At 50.1% G+C, this 22,511-nt stretch overlaps 1 protein-coding gene across 3 annotated transcripts in view; it reads left to right on the plus strand.

The window, feature by feature from the left end:
• ANKS1A (ankyrin repeat and sterile alpha motif domain containing 1A) overlaps positions 1-22,511 on the plus strand; it is a 73,649-nt gene that overhangs the window by 21,647 nt on the left and 29,491 nt on the right. For all 3 annotated transcript variants that reach the window (XM_021535994.2, XM_021535995.2, XM_021535997.2), the window contains 8 exons: positions 1,540-1,836; positions 2,447-2,522; positions 2,807-2,908; positions 4,128-4,223; positions 4,308-4,504; positions 5,946-6,038; positions 10,020-10,137; positions 15,491-16,056. In XM_021535994.2, coding sequence (XP_021391669.2) covers positions 1,540-1,836; positions 2,447-2,522; positions 2,807-2,908; positions 4,128-4,223; positions 4,308-4,504; positions 5,946-6,038; positions 10,020-10,137; positions 15,491-16,056 — 1,545 coding nt within the window. The remainder of the gene's footprint in view (positions 1-1,539; positions 1,837-2,446; positions 2,523-2,806; positions 2,909-4,127; positions 4,224-4,307; positions 4,505-5,945; positions 6,039-10,019; positions 10,138-15,490; positions 16,057-22,511) is intronic.

Raw genomic sequence — 22,511 nt, forward strand, 5'->3', positions numbered from 1 at the left:
GCAGGTGCAAGCTCTGATGTTCTCTATTCTGTCCCCTCTCACTCCGTTTGTATATTTTTTGTGCAGAATTCTGTATCCTGCAGTACCCTCTGTCCACGTGTATGTGCCTCCCCCCAGATGGAGCCTGTTTGACTTGCACCTTTGTGCTGGCAGTGATGCTTTGCCCTCTCCCCCTGCATGTGCCTGACTGCTCCTTCCCTTCACTGCCGTACAAACTGCAGCTGCCAGAGCCTCTCCCAGCTCCCGCTCCCTTCCTGCTTTGCCTGTGGCTGAGAAGTGATGCAAAAGCCAGATACAAACAACTGGGGCATTGACAGGACTCCTGTGAGCCTGAGAGTGACTGAACACCTCAGCAGGATCCCAGTGCTCGTGCAGCCTCACGAGTTTGTGGCATGGTGCAAAATACTGAGCAGTGTCCCGAGGCGTGCGTGTGCTCTCACAGCAGGCAGGGATCAAATTCCCTTCTGCAGTGGTGCTGCTGCCTCCAGCAGGACAAGAACATTCTGTTTATTTTGCTGGAAATGTTGTGAAAATGACAAATTCAACCACGATTCTTTCAGTTGAAGTGTGTAACTGTTTGTATTAAACTTTTTTTGGGGTTATATTGTCAGATAGTTGTTTCCAAAGTGCTTAAACCAGAATCCCTTTGTGGATGACACACAGTAGTAAAACTAGAAACTTGAGAGGAACTTAATTTGAGAAAAGGCTCTGTTAGATCTGGCCATGTTCCTATTTTGCACCTATACACGTGGGGTGTTGGGTTGCTCATCTTTGGGCTTTGCATTGCTGGTTCTTAGCCTGGCTGCTGCTGCACGCTCTGGTTTGGGTCTGGCTTCCAGCTGGGGATGCTCCCTTGTCGCTGAGGCATTGCTTCCCTCAGCTGACCTGAGCCCTGGCTTGTTCCTGTAGTGGTGGAATTGCACGGCTCTCTGGTTCACAAACTGCATGGGGCTGGGTGCTCCCTGTCTCTAAACAGCCAGAATTGCAGAGGTGGAATCACTGTTAAAACCAGGATAAGTAGGATTTGAAACAATTGAAGTTTAAATCTAAAATTATGATGATGAAGCTCCAGCAAATAAAATTCACACAACAGGTTGCCTGCCTTATATCCAGCCTTTTATTTTTGTGGCACCCTGAAGTGTGGGATGCTGCCAAGATACCAGACTAACTTTCCCAGGTGCCAGCAGCATTAATGGGAACCTGGCTACAGCTGAACATCCCTTAAACTTTAGCATTGCCCCTGGATTCTGCCCCTGGTGCTTGGAAGGCAGGCTGGTCCATCTCTACTCCCTCTTTCCCACAGCTGAAGTGCATTTTTCTGGGTATCCCTGAAGCTGTGGCTGGACTGGCCGATCAATGAGCTTGTGAGGGGGTACTAAACACCCAGGGAGACGGTGTAACATTGCTCAGGCTGGTTCAGACTGGGCTCTCTGCTTCCCCACTGCTTTCCTTTTGTCTTGTTTTCGGATTTAAATGTTGGAGCGAGGCACGGGGCAGCCGCTGGCCCGGCCCTGACGCGCTGCCGCTTGTGCCCCACAGAACAACGACAACGAGACGGCGCTGCACTGCGCGGCCCAGCACGGCCACACCGAGGTGGTGAAGGTGCTGCTGGAGGAGCTCACCGACCCCACCATGCGCAACAACAAATTCGAGACCCCCCTGGACCTGGCTGCTCTCTATGGGAGGCTGGAAGTGGTCAAGATGCTCTTGAACGCCCACCCCAACCTGCTGAGCTGCAACACTAAGAAACACACTCCGCTGCACCTGGCAGCCAGGAACGGGCACAAAGCAGTGGTCCACGTCCTCCTAGATGCTGGCATGGACAGCAACTACCAGGTATCTGCTGTGTCTGAGTGGGGCTGGGCTGTGGCTGGGGATTGCAGAGCTCCACCAGCCCTCCTCGCAGAGGGAGCACTCGCAGAAGCTGAGGAGAGCTTTGTGTCCTGCTGGGCTGTCTGTGCAGCTCTGGGCTGCTCGGGGAGGCTGCCCGGGGGGACTCGGCTGCTGTGCATGCCTCACGCCTGCGCAGGGGCCAGCAAAGCCCCAGACACAGAGTGAGGGAGAAGAACCCCCTGTGGCCGAAGCTGTTCTACCCTGCAGTGCTGTGAGCTCTGATAGGCAAACGTGTCTCTTCCTATCAAGCCACTTGTGAATGTGCTGTTTTCACAGCAATGGCTTGTATGTGGGGCTTGTTTTTCCTTGTCAGGACATGACCTCTTGCCAAGCTGTAGAAGGCCTTTGCTTGGTTTCTCTGATGGAGCCGTCCCCATTTTTCCATCCCACATCCTCAGCATTGTAATAACGTTGATAGTTCATCCTCAGCTGTAGGTAGTGTACACCTCGTGTACAATGCTGTGTATTTATTGCTTCTGTAACTCTCTCAGCCATGCCTCCCTCACCATTCCCTGCTGTCTGGCTTCATGCTATGTTTCCATTTAATTTGCAGACTGAGAAAGGCAGTGCTTTGCACGAAGCTGCTTTGTTTGGCAAGACAGATGTGGTACAAATATTGCTGGCTGCAGGTGAGAGAATGTTCCCCCTTTGAAGCACTAATGCGGTGATCCCTTCACCCAGAGCTTGAGGAAATCCCTTTCTAGTGTAGTAGGTTTCTCCATCCAGCTGTCAGAGCTCCTTGGAGCAGGATACAGGAGAGATTGGCTCTTGGAGTTTGGCTTTAGATTTGTCTCTAGAGTGCCTTTTAGCTCTCCCCAGTGCTGATCACAAATGTGTCTTGATGAAATGCACGAACCTGGCACACAGTTAGACAATGTTCTTGCTTTTGCCCTCTGTACTCCTGTGGCCACAGGTATTGATGTGAACATAAAGGATAACAGAGGCCTGACTGCTCTGGACATTGTGAGGGAGCTTCCTTCCCAGAAAAGCCAGCACATAGCAGCTCTCATTGAAGGTGGGTAATGCAGCTCTGCCTCTGGGGAGGAGGGGAGAGTTTGGGGTGCTGATTCTGCCAGGGCAGGTACAGAATGTGCTTTTCTAGACCTGGAGAGTGCTGAAATCACAGCATTTTCAGGATGTGTTGGAAGAATCAGTGCTGAAACACTGGGGTGAGCTTCTCCAGACCAAATGCTTGGAGGAGGACTTGGGGGGATTTAGGAGGATTAGCCCTTTGCTGAGAAAGTGTGGCATGACTTTTATAGTTTAAATGGGCTTAATTGAGCTTTGTTTAGCTCACTTTAGAAGTTAATTAAAATTAAGGATAGCCTAAATCTGCTTGCGGAATGCAAAGTAACAGCTTTAGAAATGGTTCTGATGTAACTCCCCTTTACGTGTCTGTGTAGGCAAATCACTGTCCACAGATCGCACATCCTGCTCCTCGCCTTATTGTGAGGCTTGGGCATGGAATTTGCAGATGAGATTTACAGAAAAGGCCTTGATTACTTGTGTTTTATAAAGGAGCTTGGTCCATTGTGTCTGTCCAAATTCGGGAATGAAATGTGACATCTTGGCTAAATTCATACCTTGTAATTACACTGTCTGCATTTCCTCTCAGCTGTGGGGAGGATCAGAAGCATTTGGAGCTGGGGTGTGTTACTCATGCTGAGCATTTGGGAGCTTTGCAGGTTCAAAGCACTTCTCAGACTTTTAACTAAGCTGTGCTTGTGAGGCTGGAATGTTTGAGCTTTATTCTGAAACTGAAGACAAAGATGGGCTTTAAAACTGAAGTGTAGCAGATAAAGTCTGTTAGTTTTCCCCAGGAGGGAGCTGCTGTTGGATGTTACATCAGCTGAATGTTTCTGGCTTTGCCTGTGGTTGGGGGCTGCAGCTGGAATTGGTTTCTCTTGTTATGACTCTGTTCAATGATGGAGTTTGTGTCTACAACACAAATTTGCTCCGTGACTCTGTGTCCGTGCAGCAGCTTTGCAGCTTTTTGATTAAAGACTGAAAGTTCAAAGGACCATCCCTACCCTTGTGCCTGTGATTAAAGAAGTTGCCTGCGTCTATTTTGGAATCTGAGCTGCAAGTTTTAATAATGGTTTTTTTTTTTTTTTTTTGGACACTTAATAAGCTGACAGTTGGCCTTCCACCCATGAGGGAGGAAGCGCCATGTGCTGAAGGGGACAGAAAGCCAGATTGACGTGAGCTGACCCTGTCCCCCAACCCCCTTGCAGATTACACCGTTGGGAAGAAAAGTGCCAAAGCTGTGGAGAAATCTGCTCCAGCCCCACTCGCTCCAGCCACCGATCCCTCGGGCCGGACATCTCAGGGTGGGCATCACCAGCATTCCTCTCCCTGCCAGCATCGAGGTCAGGAGATCCAGGGACAATCCCTTCTCTCTCTTTCCCCCGCAGGTGATGTGGACAAAGCTGTCACGGAGCTGATCATCGATTTCGATGTGAACCCCGAAGAGGAGAGCCCGTATGAAGCTTTGTACAACGCCACGTCCTGCCACTCCCTGGACAGCCTGGCCAGCGGGAGGTCGTCCGACCGGGAATCTGTGAATAAAGAAGCTGAACCGAGTGGCCTCAAAGCAGCTGGAGTCAGGCCTGTACGTAGCTCACCCCTGCTTGCCCTAGAGGCACAGGGGACTGACCTGCAGGGTCATGTTTTGCACAGGCTGCCCAAGCTTGAGGAAATCTTTACATCCTTCCCTGATGTTGATGAGAGCAGGCAGGTGTCTCTCCTTCCCTACCCTGTTCACAGGGATTGCCTAAAAGCAGCCGCTGCTTCATTTCACCTTGTGTTGCATCCTTCTGTTTTCTGGCAGTGCACTGGTGCCAGTGAATCTTGGTCTGTCAGGAGATTACATTTTGCAGAAGGGATGGCTTCTTGTTATGAAAAAAGTTCTGGAAACTTGTATGGAGCATCTTCTCGTGCTTCACTGCTTGACCATAGCTACGGCTCTCAGGAAATTATCTGTAATAACCTGTTGCAAACTAGTTGGCAGTGGAAGGGCTTTTTTTGTGTATTACTTGCAGAGCTCTGTAGAGGGTACTCCAGGCTTTACAAAGCTGCACAGAGCTCCTGGAACTGTCCCCAGAGAAGTCTTGCTCACCTTCTGTCAGCTGCATCTGCTGCCATGGTAGAAGTCAGCAGGAAGGCTGCTGTGGGGCAGATGGGACACGGGCCCTGCAGTGCTGGGTCAGCTTCAGGCTCTGTGTTCTGGTTGGTTTTCCAAAGCCTGCTCTGTGGAGGCGTTTTTGGACAAAAGGCAGAGCAGCAGTGAACAATTAAACTGTTGGGGGCACAGTAACCATGGCTCCCCTCTGTGCAAAGAGGTGCAGCCTTTGGCTTGTGGTGAGAGCAAGCAGAATAGAAATGAGACATAAGCTGTGGATGATGGACATTTTGGCCAAATTTCTCTGGTGTGCAGTACCAGGCAGTCCTGTTACTGATCAGGTCTTGTCCTTGTCCTGTGCTGATGGTATAAGGTGAAATGAGCTCAGTTCTGTCACAGGTAAGGAAAGATGAGAGCTGAACTGCAGTGAAAAGAGAGCAGGAAGAGGGATGTGCTGGCTGGAGTTTGAGCAGAGCAGCTCTGCTGCTCCCTTTGCCATTAGATGGAGCTGTGGCTGGGCAGGAGGTGGCCCCAGGACCAGGCAGCAGCTCCAGCTGCCCAGTTGCAATCCCAGGATATTGGAGGAGAGCAGTGCAGTGTAGTTGCTCTATCCCTAGAGTTTTCCACTACAAAAGGTGCCTCTGGCATCACTTTCACTAAGCCACAAGCCCTTTCTTCTGATCTGCTCATTGCTCACTGTCCTGTGTAATGCTGTGGAGATGCTGGTTTGGGTCTGAGTGAGACCTGTGGGACCAAATCAGTGTTCTGAGGAAGAGGAAAAGCAGCAGCCATTGCCCAGCTCTGTGCTGTTAGGGCTGAACTTCTCCTCCTCCCAGATTAATTTGAGGAGGTCCTTGCTGCATCCACAGCAGTGGGGACACAGCTGGTGGTGGCAGAAGGGTTGAGCTGACAGTGTCTGTCTCACCTGCAGAGAGAACGTCCTCCCCCACCGGCCAAGCCCCCACCTGATGAAGAGGAGGAGCAGAATGTGGAGAAGAAGACAGGCCACAGTGCTCCCTGTGAGGTACATGGGGCTTGCTCTGGGGTGTTTCATGGGAGAGTGGTTTGAACATCAGTTTTAATAGTTTGGGAGGAGCCAAGGGTGCTGTTACCTCCTGTGCTTGTTGAGCTGTGAATGTGAAGTATTTCCTCACTCAGCATTGCTGCTGTCCCTTACCATGGGAACTTCCTTTGTCCGCTTCTTCCAGGGCACCTCAGAGTTGACCTTCAGCCTTACTTTCCTATTCTTGGCTGAGAATTCCCTTAGGAAGAGATTTTTCTGACCCACGTTGTGATGTGGACCTTTGCCCACTAGTAATGATCCCACCACAGCCGTCTTCAGTTGGACTGAAACACAGGGGGGCTGTGAGTTCCTGCTTCCTCTGAGCTCCCAGCTGTGGAGGAGCTGCATGGGCTTGTGGCTCCTGCTGACATGAACAGGGATCAGGGGCTTGAATTCAGCTGAGGATCTGGCCCAGCATGTGTTAAAGTTGCCTTCTGCAGGGGTCAGTGCATGTGAGCTGCTTTCTGATGGAACTCAGGCTCTCCCATATCATATTGTTGCTGCTGGGGCTTCCTGTTGCTCATCTTTTTCACCTGCCTGTGAACCTCAGATGTAAGGAATCTCTGGGAGACACGGCTGTGGGAAACCACAAGTGTGCCTTGGCAACTTCTGCTGACACCCAGGAAAACCTTCAAAGCAAATCCAAATCCTGTGGATTTCTGTGCTCTCCCAAAGCCAGTGGCTTGTGTGTGAAGCTCGTGGAGCGTGTGCCACCTCTGCTGTCAGAGCAGGCTCTGGTTCTGCAGGTGCTTTCTTTGAGTGTGCTGATCTGCTGGAGCTCTGCAAGGCATAAATGAGATCTGTTTTCTGGAGAGTGTCAAATCCACATGAGACACAGTGAATGGGACCTGCTGTAGTAGAACTGACCACAGAGAGCGAGTAAACTCCGAGCTCTGTGTGAACAGGGAGACTGGGATGTGACAGTGTGGACTGATCAAATGCAGGAGGTGGTAGCCAGTCCTGTGCCCTGGCAGAGGAGGGCTGGGCAGCAGCTCATGGAGTAATTGGGAAGCAGAACTTGTTTATGACAATAAACACACGTGAGGGAAACGTGCCCTGACCATTCCTGCTGAGCTTTCTTGCCATGTTTAATTACCAAACACCTGCTGTGTTGTCCTGCCTTTAATGGCTTTGGAAGCACAATCCATTAAAGGCAATCTTGCTGGCAAATGGCAGAGTGACTCGCTGAGGAGACCTTGATTTGTGACCAACTTCAGTGACAAAACTTACTTGTGTGGCTGCCTGGAAATGACCTTTTGGACATACTGATGAGGAGTTTGGGGCTGATCCTTTTACTTTGCTTGTTCCTCCTGGCCTGCTCTGCTTTTCTGACTCTTGCTCATCTTTTATCACCTCAGAGCATGCTCTCCCTGGGCCAGGCAGGTGGGCACATGCTCCAGGAATGCTGTAAACATTCTGCTGCAGCATCCCAATCTTCCCCCCCTCTAGCCCTGCTCTCCCATTGGAGCCAGGACATTTAGTCATTGAGTATTCTGGGGTTGGGCCAAGCTCTAGTTTTCCAAAGTAGTCTTTTTATTCCTTGCCAAGCTGGGGCTATCAGTCAAAACAGATGAGCATAAACAAGAAATTTCACTTTCATCACGGAAGAGCATTGGTACAAACAGGCAAAGGAGCTGATTGTTTGGAGGTGCTTGAGTGGTGCCTTTCACTATCTGCAGAAACCTTCTGGATTTGGAGCTGAGTAAGAGTCTGCACTGTCAAATTAAAGTTCAGTTCCAGTTGTTTACTGCTTGTCTCCAGAAGGGAAGTGCAGATCAAGGACAAGGCGCCACATTGGCTCCAGGGGTTTGGTCTGCAGTTCTGGGAGGCAGAAGAGAGGAAGAGATGAGTTACCCTTTAAAAAGTCTTTCAAAGTCCTCTGCTGTGGATTAAGTACACCTTAAAGAGCATCCTCATGATTCACAGCATCTTATGTTTGGGCTTTGCTAGCAATGAACATTTATACATGCAAAAAACACAGCTGAAGAACTAAAAACTGAATTGGAAGAAAGCTTTACTTGATGTTGTTGCTCCTGGTCACAAAGTCCACAGAGCAAGTAGGGTTCTCCAGCAGTGGTCTTCATTTTGAGTGAATTTGAACCCGGAACACTGTTTAGAGCTTGTAAGGATGAGAGATGGAGAAAATCAAGTGTCACCAGGCCTGTGAAAGCTCGCAGAGTAGAAGCTGGGAACTGTGTGCTGCTGGAGAACTTCTGCCTTTGGTGCATTTAAAGAGGACAGCAGAGGAATCATCATCTCCAGGAATGTCAGGAGAGCACTGGGGCCTGGCTGAAGGTCCAGGCTGCTGCTGTGCTAACAGGCTGCTGCTGGGCAGGATTTTTACAAGATCACTGTCAAGAACCTCTTACCTGCTGTTCTGGTCTGGCGGTTTTGTGCCACCATCTGGTCAGAATTTTTCCCTAATTTGCTCATTATGAGCTCCTTCACCTGGAAAGGAGCAGGTCTGCCTGGCAGCTCCTGCTCAAGGCAGGTAGAATAAATAAATATTTCCCATGCTGGACATGGCCCATTTCTTCCCATTGGGAAAGTCACATTAAAAGCCAGGTGGGTTCATGCAGAACAGCACATGGATGTCAGAATCCTCTGTGCTGCTGACTCTTAGGTGCCTCTCCAAGACTCCTTTAAGCTTCCAGAGCTCCTGGCTGGGTTGCAGTCAGGAAGGCACCAGTTTGTCCTTGGAGCAGCTCTGGTGCTTTCACCTTGGGGAGAAGCAGGAGGTGGGCTGTGCCCTGCTGGTAAGGCAGTAGCAGGTCCAGGGGTCTGAGCAGTAGGAGCCCTCACTGGGGGCACATTTTGTCCAGACCTGTTGTTCCTTGTCCTGGCAGCAGGTAGGGATTGTTTGTATGATAGTCACACGTGGGGTCACAGAGTGGTTTGGACTGGAAGGGACCTTAAAGATCATCCAGTCCCAAGCCCTTGTCATGGGCTGGGACACTTTCCACTCGACCAGGTTGCTCCAAGCCCTGTCCACCCTGGCCTTGAACGCTTCCAGGGCATTCACAATTTTCTCTCACTCCATGCCCCTCTGCAGCTCTCTTGGAGCCCCTTAGGCTGCATTCCTGGGTCTTGTTGAGCGCCTGGGACAGGGTTGCATCAACTTGCCAGGATCTGGCCAGGAGATGGTGCTGAAAGGCAGCTGACTGTGCTGGCACAGTGCCCTGGTGCCAGTTTGGCCCCTCCAGCACTGGGATGGCACAGGAGGGTATCCAGTGCCTGTCATGCTTGGCATTGATCAGACCAACACGTGCGAGTGCAGCACGACTTGTCTGGATCCTGCACCAAAACCTCATCCTGCACATGGCCTGGTGGCTTTCCAGAACAGCTCAGGGAGAGTCTGCCAGGGTTACAAACCAGCTCTAAGCAGAGGCTTTGGGGGATTTAAATGAGCACAATCACTGCTGCACATCCTGAAGTTAAACTGAGTTCATACAGTGCTGCCTGAGGACTCTTTAGTTCTGAATATGCCATACATCCTGAGGTCAGAAATGCAGATCTGAGATGCCTGAGAGGGTGGCAGGGATTTGGGCTTTTGTTCTTTTCGGCCCTGTCCTAATAGGGCCAGCAGCTAAAAAGTGAATGACTGTGCAAATTCCAATAGCAACAGCAAGTCTGAGATGGGATGAACAGGAATAACGGTCTCAGCTCTTTTCCCCCTCCAGGCTGTCTGCAGCCCTTGCACAGTTGGTCAGTGCTGGAAAGCTGACAGCAGCCTGAAATACTAAAAATTAAAGGGCTTTGGGTGGGTTTTTTTTGAGGGGGTTAAAAAAATCCAGAGGGGAGTATTACATTTTGGCTCGCGCTCCGCAGTGAAGGTGTTGCCTCTGCCAGTTCTTTGCTTAACCCATGGCATAGAGGCTGTGGGGTTTATGCTGGGACAAAGCATTACTTTGCAGAGCACCACATTGTGCTGTTCTTCATTAGGCCTCTGCTGCCCGGGGGAAAAGCAGGGGAAGTGGAGCTGAGGAAGAGGAACACCCCTACGAGCTGTTGCTTACAGCAGAAACTAAAAAGCCGGTTGCAGTGGACAGGAAAACAAAAGGTGAGTGACCATCCAAAAAGCAGAGCTGTTTGCTTGCATGTGCTTCAGGAAGACATGGGGGCAGAGGGCAAGTGGAACAATGAAAGTCTCTGCTGGGTGGGGGCTGCAGGGTGATTGTTGTGTTTCCTGGTAATCTCTCTGTAAAGGAGTGCTCTGAGCGTTCCCGTACAGAGTGTACGTGGAGGAAGGGCAGCTCCACTGTAGGACACTTCAGAGATTGCAAGGATCTGCTCTGTGACCTCAGAAATGCCCAAATCTCATGCCTAGCCAAGCAAAGACAGAGGGTGAGAGGCTGGAGGCTGCGCCTCTGCCAGGGAAGATGAGCAACACAAGTGCTCCAGTGAGCTGTGTTCTCCATCCAGCTGGCGCTGCAGGTTTCTGCTATCCTGCTGTAAAATCAACATCCTGCTCTGTGTTAGAGCTAATCTGAGATGGAAACTAAGAGAGGAGGAAAACAAAAATGTGTAGAGCAAGAACTAGAACTGTCTGAAAGCATGGGGGTTACACAGGTTGATATTGAGGCAGTTTCTCCTCCCCGTGAAGGACCTTTGAGCTTTACAAAGCATCTGGGAACACCTTGTCTCTTGTGTTCGGCTGTTGTTGGCTTTTTGGCTTTCCTTCAACAATAACAACAAAAGATTTGTTTAGAGGGAAAAGATTTCCGCTTTACTGAGAAGTCCCAAGCAGGAATTTGGGTGGAATTAGTTTGGATTCTCACTCTGGGACCCCTCTCCCTCTGAGGATGGACAGGGCTAACAAGGAGGTGATGCCTCCTTGACTGTTTTGTCAGACCTGCAGCTTTTTTCTCCTACTTGCAGCATGATAAGCTATCATTGCCCGGGTCCTGCTGCTCTCCAGGGTGGCACAAGAGGTCATTGTGTTCCCACCAGCACTTTCCAAAGCTCCTCACTGCCAGAGGCAAGTTTTGAGAGCTTTTTAGGTTGGTGCTTTGCAGTCTGGTCCAGGAACAGTCCTTGGGCAACAGCCACTGAGCGAGGGCTTTCAGGCTTTCATCAGTGGGCAGCTATTGCTGGTTATTCAGGCATGAGCTATTCCAACTGCTCCACTCCTTCCCCTGGCTGCTGTGTCCAGGCTTGATTGGTAAGAGTGGAGGTATGTCCTAATTATCTGTCAGCTAAAAACCTCAGAGTAATGCAGGTGCCTGTTCTTGATGCAGATCTCTTCCCCTGAACACCTGAAGACAGGAGAGGTTGCAGGAAGATCTTTATGGATCCTTTTATGGATCCAGAGCAGAGTCCCATCTTTTTGATGTACAGTTGGAAAGATCAAAGCTGTGACTTCATGGTTTGCACTCCATGGAAAGTGTTGGTAACAAGCCTGGAGCTCTTCCCACTGTTACAGTGGGAGAAATCCAAGGATGCAGTTGAGTTTTTCCTCATCTTCCCTGACTTTCCCATTCTTTAAATGCAGTCAGCACTGTAGCTGATGGTGGGGGGAGAAGATAAATTTAAGGAGTGGCAGAATTAAACAAGAGTTGAGGGAGTGTCTGAAGCCTTACTTGGGGTGTTGGAGAATTTTCCCATCTCTAGGTCAGAAGAGTCCTGGAGCATCAAAGGCAGCAGCTCAATCCCAAGACATGGAACAAGCTGAAGCATGGCTTTGAACTGTTTCTTGGCTCTCAGTCTGAGGGTCTGGCCTTCTAGATGAGTTGTGGAGCAGCCTTTGGTCAGGAGAGGAGGGCTTGGGCTCTTGTGGCTGTTGAAAGGGCGATTCAGCGCAGAAGAAAGGCTGAATTTCAGGCACATGGGTTTAATGGTGCCTTTCATCTGTGATAGCTGCCTTTGTTCCTCTGGCTGCCAGTTGTCCTGTGTCCAGCCAGCAGATGAATGTGGCATTATCCACTGGCTTTGGTGGCCTTTGTGTGTGTTAGAGCAGCTCGCTGTCACATGCTGGAGCACTGGGAGAAGTTGGCCTCGTGTTTTGGGCGGAGTATCAGAAGTGGTTTAAGCCAAAAGCTCTCCCATCCACTTTGGTGTGCAGTCACATGCGTGAAGTCAGGGCACCAGGCCCTGGAACAGGGTGTGAAAATAAGGCAAAAGAATAGGAATGTGTGTGGAGTGACCAGGAGGAGGCTTCTCAGCTCCTGCCTCCAGAGAGACCTAATGGAGGGTGAAAAGATTTGAATTTTGGCACGTTTGGCTTCTCAGGAGTCACACCCAGGTGTTGTCAGCAGTGACCAGCTGCAGGTAGGACCGACTTGGTGCCTTCTGGTAGTTATTACAAACTGATACTTGTTGAGGTTGTTCTGTGCTGCTTCCATAGGAGGTCCAGCTTGAAGTCCCCACTTTGCCCTTCCTCCTGTTAGAGATTTTCTTTGTGGTTATACTGGTTCAGCCAGCACAGTGTGACTGTGCTGCTGACCAGAGAGCTGGAATGAGCCAGCAATAAAGTCAGAACACTCTGCAGCGAGATTGAAAGAAACTCTATTCTGAGATCCAGAATGTGGCTGCTGAAGCAGCAGGGTGGTAGCTGCTGGTAGCTGCCTGTGGAATGGGCCTGTGTTTCAGTTCTGTTCTAGGTGAAGGATATTTTTGCACCCCTCAAGGGCAGCTTCTTCCTCTGGCCTTCTGTTTCACAGGAGGGAGATTCGCCTGCTCCTCACTTGACAAATTCTGGCATGATGTAACATGGGCAGCCTTTTCCATGTGCAGATCAGAGGCTGCTCTGTGCTCTCACTGATTTTAAGGTTGGGGAGCTTGAGCAGGCAGCAGCTGCAGGAACAGCTTCATTCTCCTAATCCAGAGTTGTGAGACAAATCCTGCTGTTGATATAGAGGAAACGAAATCCAGCGGAGAGAGGGTGGTTACAGCTTAGCATGGAGTGTTTAGGGAAGTGCTTCATATCTGGAGTCCTCAGGCTGCTGGCAGGGAAGCTCTTACTGGAATTCTCTCTGGATGCAGACAGTCTGCACCCAGGAAGGGCTCCTGATCCCAGAAAGGGTTGGGGGCAGCCTCTCCTGTGGGTAAGGCCTGCATCAGGCTGTGGCTGAAAAAGGCAGGATCTGTCAAATGATCTGTGCTGGAGGGTAAAATCAGTGAAGGGAGTAAAATCCGTGAAGGGAGCTGGGCAGAAGTCCCTGTGCTAGGGACTCTTTCAGAGTGTAACTCACATGAAACTGGAGGAGGGGGATTTGAAAAAAGGAGAGGCCTGGAGAGACCTGCATGTTCCTGCTCTGTGCACCTCAGGGACAAAAAAGACTGAGATTGCTTTCTACATTTGTTATTCTGTCTGCAGCTTCCAGGGCAGGCAGGCTCTGAAATGTCTCCTTCAAGATGTTTCTCACAATTTCTGAGCAAGTGCTGTTGCCCTTGCTCCATTCCTTCCTTCCCTGGCAGCTGCCCCGTGTTTCAGAGTCCCTCTTCAGCTTGCAGATGAGTGGGTGGCTGGGATTCCTGTCCAACAGGAGCCCTTTTGTGAGGTGCTGGAGCTGGATTTGGAGCACTTTGTTCTGGCTGGACTCAAGTGTTACAGCACGTGGCACAAACTTTGGCCAGCCACCTCTCTGCCTTCATCAGAAATGTCAGTAAAGGTTCAGCTGGGGCATGGAAGAAATGGTTTCCAAGGAAGGGAAGAGGTTGGGAAGAAAAACAGCAAAAGTTTTTCTTTCCCCACAGGTTTATGTGACTGTCCCATCACTCCTGTCATGCTCACCTCTCTGTGGCTTTGCATTAGTACCAGTCTGTCCTGTGAATGCAGCACATCTGATCTCCTCTGAGGTTTGTCCTCTGAGGTTTCTCTCCAGCACTGGAGCTTCAGAGCTTTATGCAAAGTAACTGGGTTTAGTCTGGCATTGTAATCTGGGGTGCTGCTGCTGGTCCCTCTCAGCCAGCACTGGGACCTGCCTCCCCCTTGGCAGCTCCAGTCACAGAACTGGTGGTTTATGTGCCTGTGCAAGAGAGTCAACAACTACTTCACTGTCCTGGAATCTCTAACTCATAGGATCCAGGATGAGATAATCCCTCGCATCACTTGATCCCAGTGAGGGCTGTGGCTGCTCCTGGCCTTCCTGTGCCTGCCAGAGGGATTCACCATGCTCATCAGGCACAGGGTACCTGGGACTCCCTCACAAAGCAGATTACTAATTCAGCCTTTTCCTGCCCGGTTCTGGTGTGAGGGCGGACCACAAAGCCCAATGGATATTGGTGTTTGAAAATGCCCTGGCCAGGCATGGTGCTGGAAAGGTGCTGGGAGCCGAGTTGGGCTCTCTGCTGCTGCTAACAGGCTGCTTTTAGTTAGAGTGGAACTCACTGTTTTGCTCACGGAAAGGAGGGTTCCTTTGCCTTGGCTTCCCAGAGCTGATGTCTGCAAAGCAAGTGATTTCCTCTTGAGATCCAAACATCCTCCCTGCACTTCAGAGCTTCGTTATCGGAGTGTTTCGCTGTATTGTTCCCTTGCAGCATCAATTTTTAGCCCTCAGACTGAAGAGTTTCTTCAGCACTAAATGGAAGCAGTTAAAATTCACAAGCAATGCTGAGAGGGTGAAGGAATCCTAGGAAACCAAAGTTAGACTTGTTGGCTTGACAAAGTTTTGCTTCTGCAGTTGAAATGCTCATTCAGCTGTGACAAAGGTGAGTGCATGTATGTGTGTGTGTGCACGCTCAGCACTTGGGATCAGTCAATTCTTCATGGTTTATGCAGGACCCTGGTACCTGATATTAAGGTTGCTGGGGCAGGAGTAGCTGGGAACCAGTGTCACGTTTCTGGGGCAGCCAGTGCTCCACCAGCTCTGACCACTCTGTGCTCAGTTCATTGCAAAAGAGACTTTTTCCTCAAGCTTTTTTTCTTGCGTAAACTGTTTATTTCTCTCCCCTGAGCAGGGAGGAGAGGTTAAACTCGGAAGCCACTAGGGAGGGAAGCAGTGGGTTTTTTTGGGAGCGGATTTTGGAACTCGCAGGTCGATTACAGTCCAGGCGTTTTCCCACCCTGCAGCCCGTGCCAAGAGCCGGGCGTGCGGCTCTAAATAACGCTTTGGCCTTTATGGAAAGGGATCAGATGTTCCAGGAGCCTCTGTCTCTGCTGCTCCCACCTCACTTGCTCTCTCTGCAGGATATAGTTAGCACTTCTCCTGGCCTTATATAGCAAGGGCTGATAGTTAGTGTTAACAGGAATAAAAAACACGGAGAGCTGCCAGATTGCGTAAATCGGGCCAGTGTTTGGAATTTCATAAATGCCACGACTTTGGGTACAAGTTGAGCACGCGGAACAATACGGAACTGTTCTCTCTTTAGATCTCTCCCTCCCTTGCTGAGGGAGAGCAGGGAGAGAGCTGGATTTTACTGCTTCTTCCATGTTTTTAATTTCCCCCCTCCTCTCTGCTTTCATCCCCTTGAAGACCACAGGAGGAGCAGCGGCGGCCGCAGCCAGGACTCTGCTGAGAGCCAGGACATCCAGGTGCCGGAGCAGTTCTCGGGGTTGCTGCACGGCTCTTCTCCAATCTGTGAAATAAGTGAGGACCCTTTCAGGCTCGCTTCCTCGGCGGAGAAGGGGGACACGGAAGCCACGAGCCGCCCCGCTGCTATGCAGCCGGAGGATGCTGAGCTAGCCTCGTCGGGTGCAGCGCGGAGCAGCCCCCCGGACCCCACGCAGACGGCGGTGTACGCCACGGTGCAGCACGTCAGCCGGGCGGATCCCGCGGCCCCGGTCACGCCCCACGTGCCGCAGCACCCCGGCGGTGCTGAGCCAGAGGGGGACAGAGCTGTGGGCAGAGCCCACCCGGGCAGCAAGCCCAAAGCCGAGCTCAAGCTCAGCCGCAGCTTGTCCAAGTCGGACTCTGACCTGCTGACCTGCTCCCCGACGGAGGACGATGCCATGGGGAGCCGGAGCGAATCGCTCTCCAACTGCAGCGCCGGGAAGAAGCGGCTGGAGAAGTCCCCGTCCTTCGCTTCGGAGTGGGATGAGGTAAGGCTGAGCTTGCTAAAGAGCCTCTGTGCCAGGAATGACTGAGCAGCAGGAGCTCCCCTCTGCCATGCTGCCCTCAGGGGTCCTGGGTGGGTTCCATTGCTTCCGCTAACTCTCGCAAGGTGTTAACAGGCATGTGCTCACTTGGGAGTCTGCAAGGTGTTAAATGCCAAAAGATAAACTTTGTTGGAGTGAGGGAGTAGCAGAATTGCAAGCAGTTTCAAAGTTTTTTCTCAAATGCAGGGCTTGGTTTCTTTTAGGCAAGCCAGATATGTTTTCACATCCCCAAAATGAGAAAGACTTGATAACAATGCCCTTCACCAACCTTTCTCCTGATTTCCTCCTTCCAGTTCTTCCCTGTTGACTATCCCAATGCCTTGGAAATGTTGTGTTCCTGGGTCCCTGCTGCTGGGGAGTGTGAGCAGTGCCCAGGGGTTCATGGGGATGGAAGGAAGACAGTAATTAGGCTGGTTTGTGTATTTGATAGCTTCTGCTCTCCTCCTCACACGCTTATTTCAGCGGCTGGTTAGCGGTCACTTTATTATCATATCCGACGCCCACGGACAGTTAAATATTTCATGCTCAGAAAGTTGGCCCTGGAGAGCCACTGGGGCAAGATTAAGTGTCCCTCTGAAATTCAGCACCGCAGCATTACTGAAACATTCTTTGGGGATGATTCTATGCTGGGAGAACCGGGGCTGCAGAAGAGATAAGCTCGGATGAACCACTCTTTGTACTCTGAAAAGGAACTAAAACCCCTGGCGTGGTGCTGGGGGTGTGGAGCCGCGTGTGCCGGGCGTGGAAGCCCGGGGGAGGGTTGTGCCCCTGCACTGGCTGATGCTCAGCTGCCTCTCCAGCCCTGACTCGGAGAGAAAATGATCATCTGGGGAAGAGGGAGGTATTTAGAGATGCTAAACACAACGTGAGAATCCATCATTCAGTCCGTTCTCTCCCTCCCCCTCACTCCCTGCCGGGTCTCAGGGTTGCCAAATAGATATTTTCCTCTGCAGCTGCTTGGGTTGGAGAGGCTTTGCTGTTAATTGCCCAGGTCAGTTGTACCATGGCTTAGGGAAAGGCTCGGCAGCAGAAGGTTCTTTGGAAGGGCTGGATAATTCCCTGTGCTTTTATCTGAGCTGTTTGCAGCAGACACTGAAAGGGCAGAAGCCTTTGGCACGACTGCATTGGTAGCAGAGGTCAAGTGCTGGGCTGCCTGCACTGCCTCTGCTTCCTCTGCTCAGATGAACCCTCAGAGCTGCTTCCTCCTGCCTGTAAACAAATCCCTCATTTCCCCTGAGGCAGATGGACAAACCCCAGGAGAGGAATCTGCTTTTCCTTCCTCTCATGTTTAGGTGAGGAAATCACAAAAAGAATGTGAAAAATTCACATCTGTCTGCAATGGGGCAGGTCTCACTTTTAAAAAACTCTGGCTGGTCATAATGGCAACAGTGAGATTTAAACATAAATGTAATTCTGTGGTTGTGTGTTGAATTCATTCTCTGGATGGGATAATGCAGCTGCTCAGAATCGGATGCAGCTTGCAGCCTCTGCATTTACCAGGGCAATATAAACCTTGTTGAGCCACCCCTGTTAGCAATGGCTTGGCTTTCCCTCTGTGCTGAGGGGAAACAATGGCAGATTTATATTATTCTATTAATTTTAATGGCCTTTATGCAGGTGACTGAGGAGGGAAGTGATCCATGTGCAGCTCTCTGTGGCTCCCAGCTGTACCCAGCAAGCTGAGGACTCTGCCTGCTGGCCTGGCCAGCAGTAGGTGTGTTTGTGTAGGGCACAGGGGCTTGGGGAGGGATCTGTGGTGGTCCTGGACAGATGAGATCTGCAGCAGAGCTTGAACTGACCCTGCTCTGAGCTGTGGTGGCTGCTGGGGACAGCAGAAAATCGGCTGCTTTGTGAGCAAAGGATCACGGCCTTGCTCTGGCCAAGCACTGCCAATGCCCTTTGTTGGAAGTGAAAGGTGGTGCTGGCTTTGCCAAAAGGGTGGGATGGGGAAGGAATTATTCACTTGGCAAATCTCATCCCTGTTCCCAGTTGCAGCTCCCCTGCTCCAAAGGAGCTGGCCCAGAGTGTTGCTTTGTGCTCTGTGCTGTCCAGGAGCCCGTTCAGCCCATATCCCACCTGCTCCTGAGCCCCTGCTCCCTGCTGGGAGTGGGGATGCACTCGTGGTGCCCCTGCAGCTGCTGCCAGGTGGGACTTCTGTGTGAGCAAGGCAGAGAAACTCTTACATCAACATCCACGTATTGCCCAGGGAGGTGAGGAGTGAAAATGCTCAGTCCTGCTCTGATGGGAAGCAGGGTGCGGGCAAGGAGACATGTGAGGGGCTAGAGCTCTGTCAGCATAAATATTTGAATCCTTCCAAACCTGTCTGTGGCTGAAGTGATGGATTTGGTTTTCATGAATATTGAGCAGGCAGGGATGAGTGGGGCAGCAGCAGCTCACGGGGGGTTTGGTACAGAACAACCTGTGTTTGCATCTCTGAGGGAGGGGGTCTCTGCCCCCAGCCCCACTGCCAGCCCCCTTTTCAGGGCAGATGAACCTGCTTCTGCTCTGCCTTCCTGCTCTGCAGAGCAGCTCCAGACCTGCCCTGCAGCCTGGTTCATGCTCCAGGCTCTGAACAGGGATGTCTGCCTGCAGTCAAGGCCTGGGGCTGCTCTTCTGCCCTGTAGGTGCTGGTAAGAAAAACGATCTGTTAAATGATCAGGGGCAAAGAACAAGGAAGGCTGCTGGGAATTAGCCTCAGACCTGGCTCCTGACATCCCTGACATCCTCCACTTCCAGCTGCCTGCTGTCAAGACATCTGTTCCAATGCTGAATTTGAATTTTGGAGGTTCCGGTACCCATCTCACAAAGTGAGGTTGCACTTCTGTGTTCTGACCTAAGTCCTCCTAGAAAGAGATTAAACATCCTTCAAAACAAATTTGGGGAACTGAATAAAACATGCACATCACTTTAGGTTTTTTTAGAAAAAAGGAGGTGCACAGTCCACCACTTTTTTTTTTTTTTCTCCCAAGTGAATTAGTTAAAGAACTAATGAATATTCTGTAGCTAATTATGGCACTGGACATTTCATCTCTGATGAGTAACTGCAGTGGTGCTCCATGTCTCCTGTGAAAGGAATGCTTTGCATCTGCACTAACCATGGATGTGATGTTTCACCATTTCCTGACCTGTTTTGGGGCTGTTGATGTCCCTAAGGATGGATGCCAGGAGCAGATGGCACATCTGTGGTGCCTTCCACCTCAGGTTTGGAGCTGGGAAGCAGCTTGATGGAGGCTGTGGCTGCTGTGGGTGGGTGCCTTTAAACCTTGTCTGGACTGTTGGGTGTTGCAGTACCCTGTGGAATCAGTGTCTTAATTACAGGCTCACTGTAGAGGATTAACAACATTTGCATTGAAATGTGAAACTTTCTGGAAAGCTTTTGATGCAAAACCTGCCACTGCCTTAAAACACCCAGGAGTTGAAATTCAGAGCTGCCAGCCAGCACCGTTGAAAGAAAATGCAAATATTCCCCTTGTTACTCAGGAAGAGCTGCTGGTTTTGTGCCTGGTGAAATTGCATGGTGTAAAAAAGCTGAGGCATCAGCCTCTGCCTCCCAAAATGTTTCATTTATTCTCTTGGTTCAGGTGTTCAAATTTCAATTTGTCCTGGGTTTGTCCCTTACCCTCAGCTCACATTCCAGTTTCCCCTTTGCCTGAAATAATTGTAATTCACTTTTGTCTAGGGGAGAAGCAGTAGTGGGGTCAGTATTTTTGGACTTGATTCTGCTAAACAAGCATGGCCATCAGGGTCTTAATCAGCTTAATTATTGGTCTGATTATTCTATTGTCTCCAGATCCCAATGTTTCCTCCTGTTTTTCCTGTGCTAAGGTCAGGAATTCTTACATCATCCCTTGTATCCAATCTCTTCTCTTTGCCCCCAGTGGTGAGATTTCCTCCAGCCTGATGAACTTTTTTGAAGTGAAAGCTTTTGTGTTTCCACCATTTTTAAATCTGCTGCAGAGGCCCAGATGTTGGAATTGTGAGCCAGTGTGGAACTAAGCCAATCCAAGCCAGTGTAAGACAATTTACTGTTTTTACAGGAAAACCTGTGTGCTGAAAGGCCAACGTAAAGACCAGGCATGCTTTGTTCCAGCAGCAAGGGTTGGACACAACTGGGGTGGTATTGCCAGCAGAGCAGCTCCATCCACCTGTGTGTGTGTGTTTCTGGGAGCTTCTCAAAGTGTGTGAGCTCAGTATTTATGAATCAGAAGCTTTTGATTCTTGTGTGAATGATCCGTGCTCTGACGGATGCTTTGGTTATGTAACAACCTTGTGATCACTGGCATTTTGGGGACATTTTTGTTTTTCAGGAACAGAAATGTCCGGCCACGGTGTCCTTACTAAATCCAGTCCTTCATTATGTTCTCTTCCGCTTTACGTCGCATCTTCCAGCAATTCTGAAGCTTTTATTTTAAAAAAAGTCTTTAAATCTCTCCAGCCTGGAGCAGCTTCTCTGCTCTGTCCCACAGGCCAGAGCCAGCCTTGCTTGAGAGCCTTATGTTGCTTTGGGGTCTGTGTTAGGATGCAGGAATATGGAAAGACAAGTGAATTGATTCAAGGCTTTCTGGGGGTTTGCCTTTTTTATTGTGACTCAGAGTAGCCTTTGTCCAGTTGGTTCCCTGCTGTGGGCAGATACGTTGCTACATTTGGCCATTTTCTTTATCATGTCAGTGTTGGATTTTACTGTTTGTCAAAACAACATTGATATTTGGAGGGCTGTGATACTGCAGATCTATCACACACTGTTGTGAAATTCAAGTTTATACCATAAGTTCCTTTTGGTACGTGTTTGGATTTGTAACTTTGGGATTTGTACAAAAACACAGGCTGGAGAGTGGCATGAAGCAACAGGCCCTGGTCCCCATCCAAATGAATTTCTCAGAGACCATATTAAGCCAGAAAATGTGTTTGCCTTTATCGCTGGTGAACAGTTGCAGAATGATTTGAAATAAATTCAGCAAGTCTCTATGCTGTGTGGAAGGCTGCTGGGGGAGGATGGAGCACAGCAACTCTGGGTTCAAGTGCTCAAATGTGCCGTGAACAACTGGCTGGTGCAGTTTAGCTTTGAATTAATAAATGGAGCATTATGTTTTCCAGGCCTCTGGTGTTTGTTATGCTGACTTCATACAGGCTGATGTCTTTTGGAGACATGGAATATATTGAGCAGTGAAATATAAGCCATGTGCTCCATGGGGTAGCAATGGGAGAACAGAAGCTGAAGCATCATAAACTGAACCAGAAGTGGTTTATGCGCTGTCACCATAAAAAGGAGTTTCATGGCCCAAATCCAAATTTTGTAGATCTGTACCTGTATTAAGGAGTCAACAGGTATCATCCCAGATCCCACTCTTGCTCCATCCCTTTCAGACATGCTGGTGGATGCTGCAATCCTGCCATTATTCTGCACCAGGATATATCCCAGCTGAGTCTGAGCAGCCTCCCTTCCTCCTTCAGGGGTGCAGTATCAGTCAGTCAGTGTTTGCTGTGGTGTTTGTACATTTAATTACATGGAAATGTCAGTGCTTCTGTGCTGCCCCAGCATCATCTGTCGACCTCAGGTGCTCACAGTTCTCCCCTGAAGTTTAGAGCTGAGCTGCTGGGCTGTGATGGGGCTGCTCACATCCTCACTGGAGGGTTTGCTGTGCTCAGAGGGGTTTGAAACTGTAGAAGCAGCTTGTTTGGGAGTTGTTTTTTTTTATAGTTTGAAACAAAATCTGCCCCATCCCCCAGCTGTTAAAGCTTGGAAATAATGAAGTCTTAACTCCTGACACTCTCCTGGAATTGCAGAAATTTAAAAGACTGATAACCTTTCCACCCAACTTTGTAAGTAGCTTTTGAGACTGAAATCTGCTGCTGGAGCTGCTCTTGTCTGCTGAGCTGAGCCCCGGGCGGGTTTGTACAATAGGTTATGAACCCTCAGTAATAAGGATTTATAATGGGAATCCTGCTATATTCTTAATTATATTCCTGCTGCAGGGTGTCATTATAGTGTACTAATGCCCTCCATATGGCAGATAGTGTGGGCTTGGTTCCGTGTGGTTTTATTTAATTACAGACCTTTATTTGGGTAACATTGCTGCCCAGAGTCTGAGGCTGTGCAGGTGCACTGCAGGTGCTCATCCTGGTGCTCAGGAATCACTGGTGATTTTTAAGCTACCACAGAGGAAGCAGAAGATATCAACCCACACAAGGCAGAGAGGCCCTTGCACAAGGTGCCCAGAGCAGCTGTGGCTGCCCCATCCCTGGAAGTGTCCAAGGCCAGGCTGGTCAGGGCTTGGAGCAGCCTGGCACAGTGGAAGGTGTCCTTGCCCATGGCAGTGAGTGGGACTGGATGAGCTTCAAGGTCCCTTCCAGGCCAAAGTGTTTGAGGATTCTGTGATTTTAGTTCTCTCAGAGTGACC

This window comes from Lonchura striata, chromosome 30 (assembly GCF_046129695.1).
Source record: "Lonchura striata isolate bLonStr1 chromosome 30, bLonStr1.mat, whole genome shotgun sequence".
NCBI lineage: Eukaryota > Metazoa > Chordata > Aves > Passeriformes > Estrildidae > Lonchura > Lonchura striata.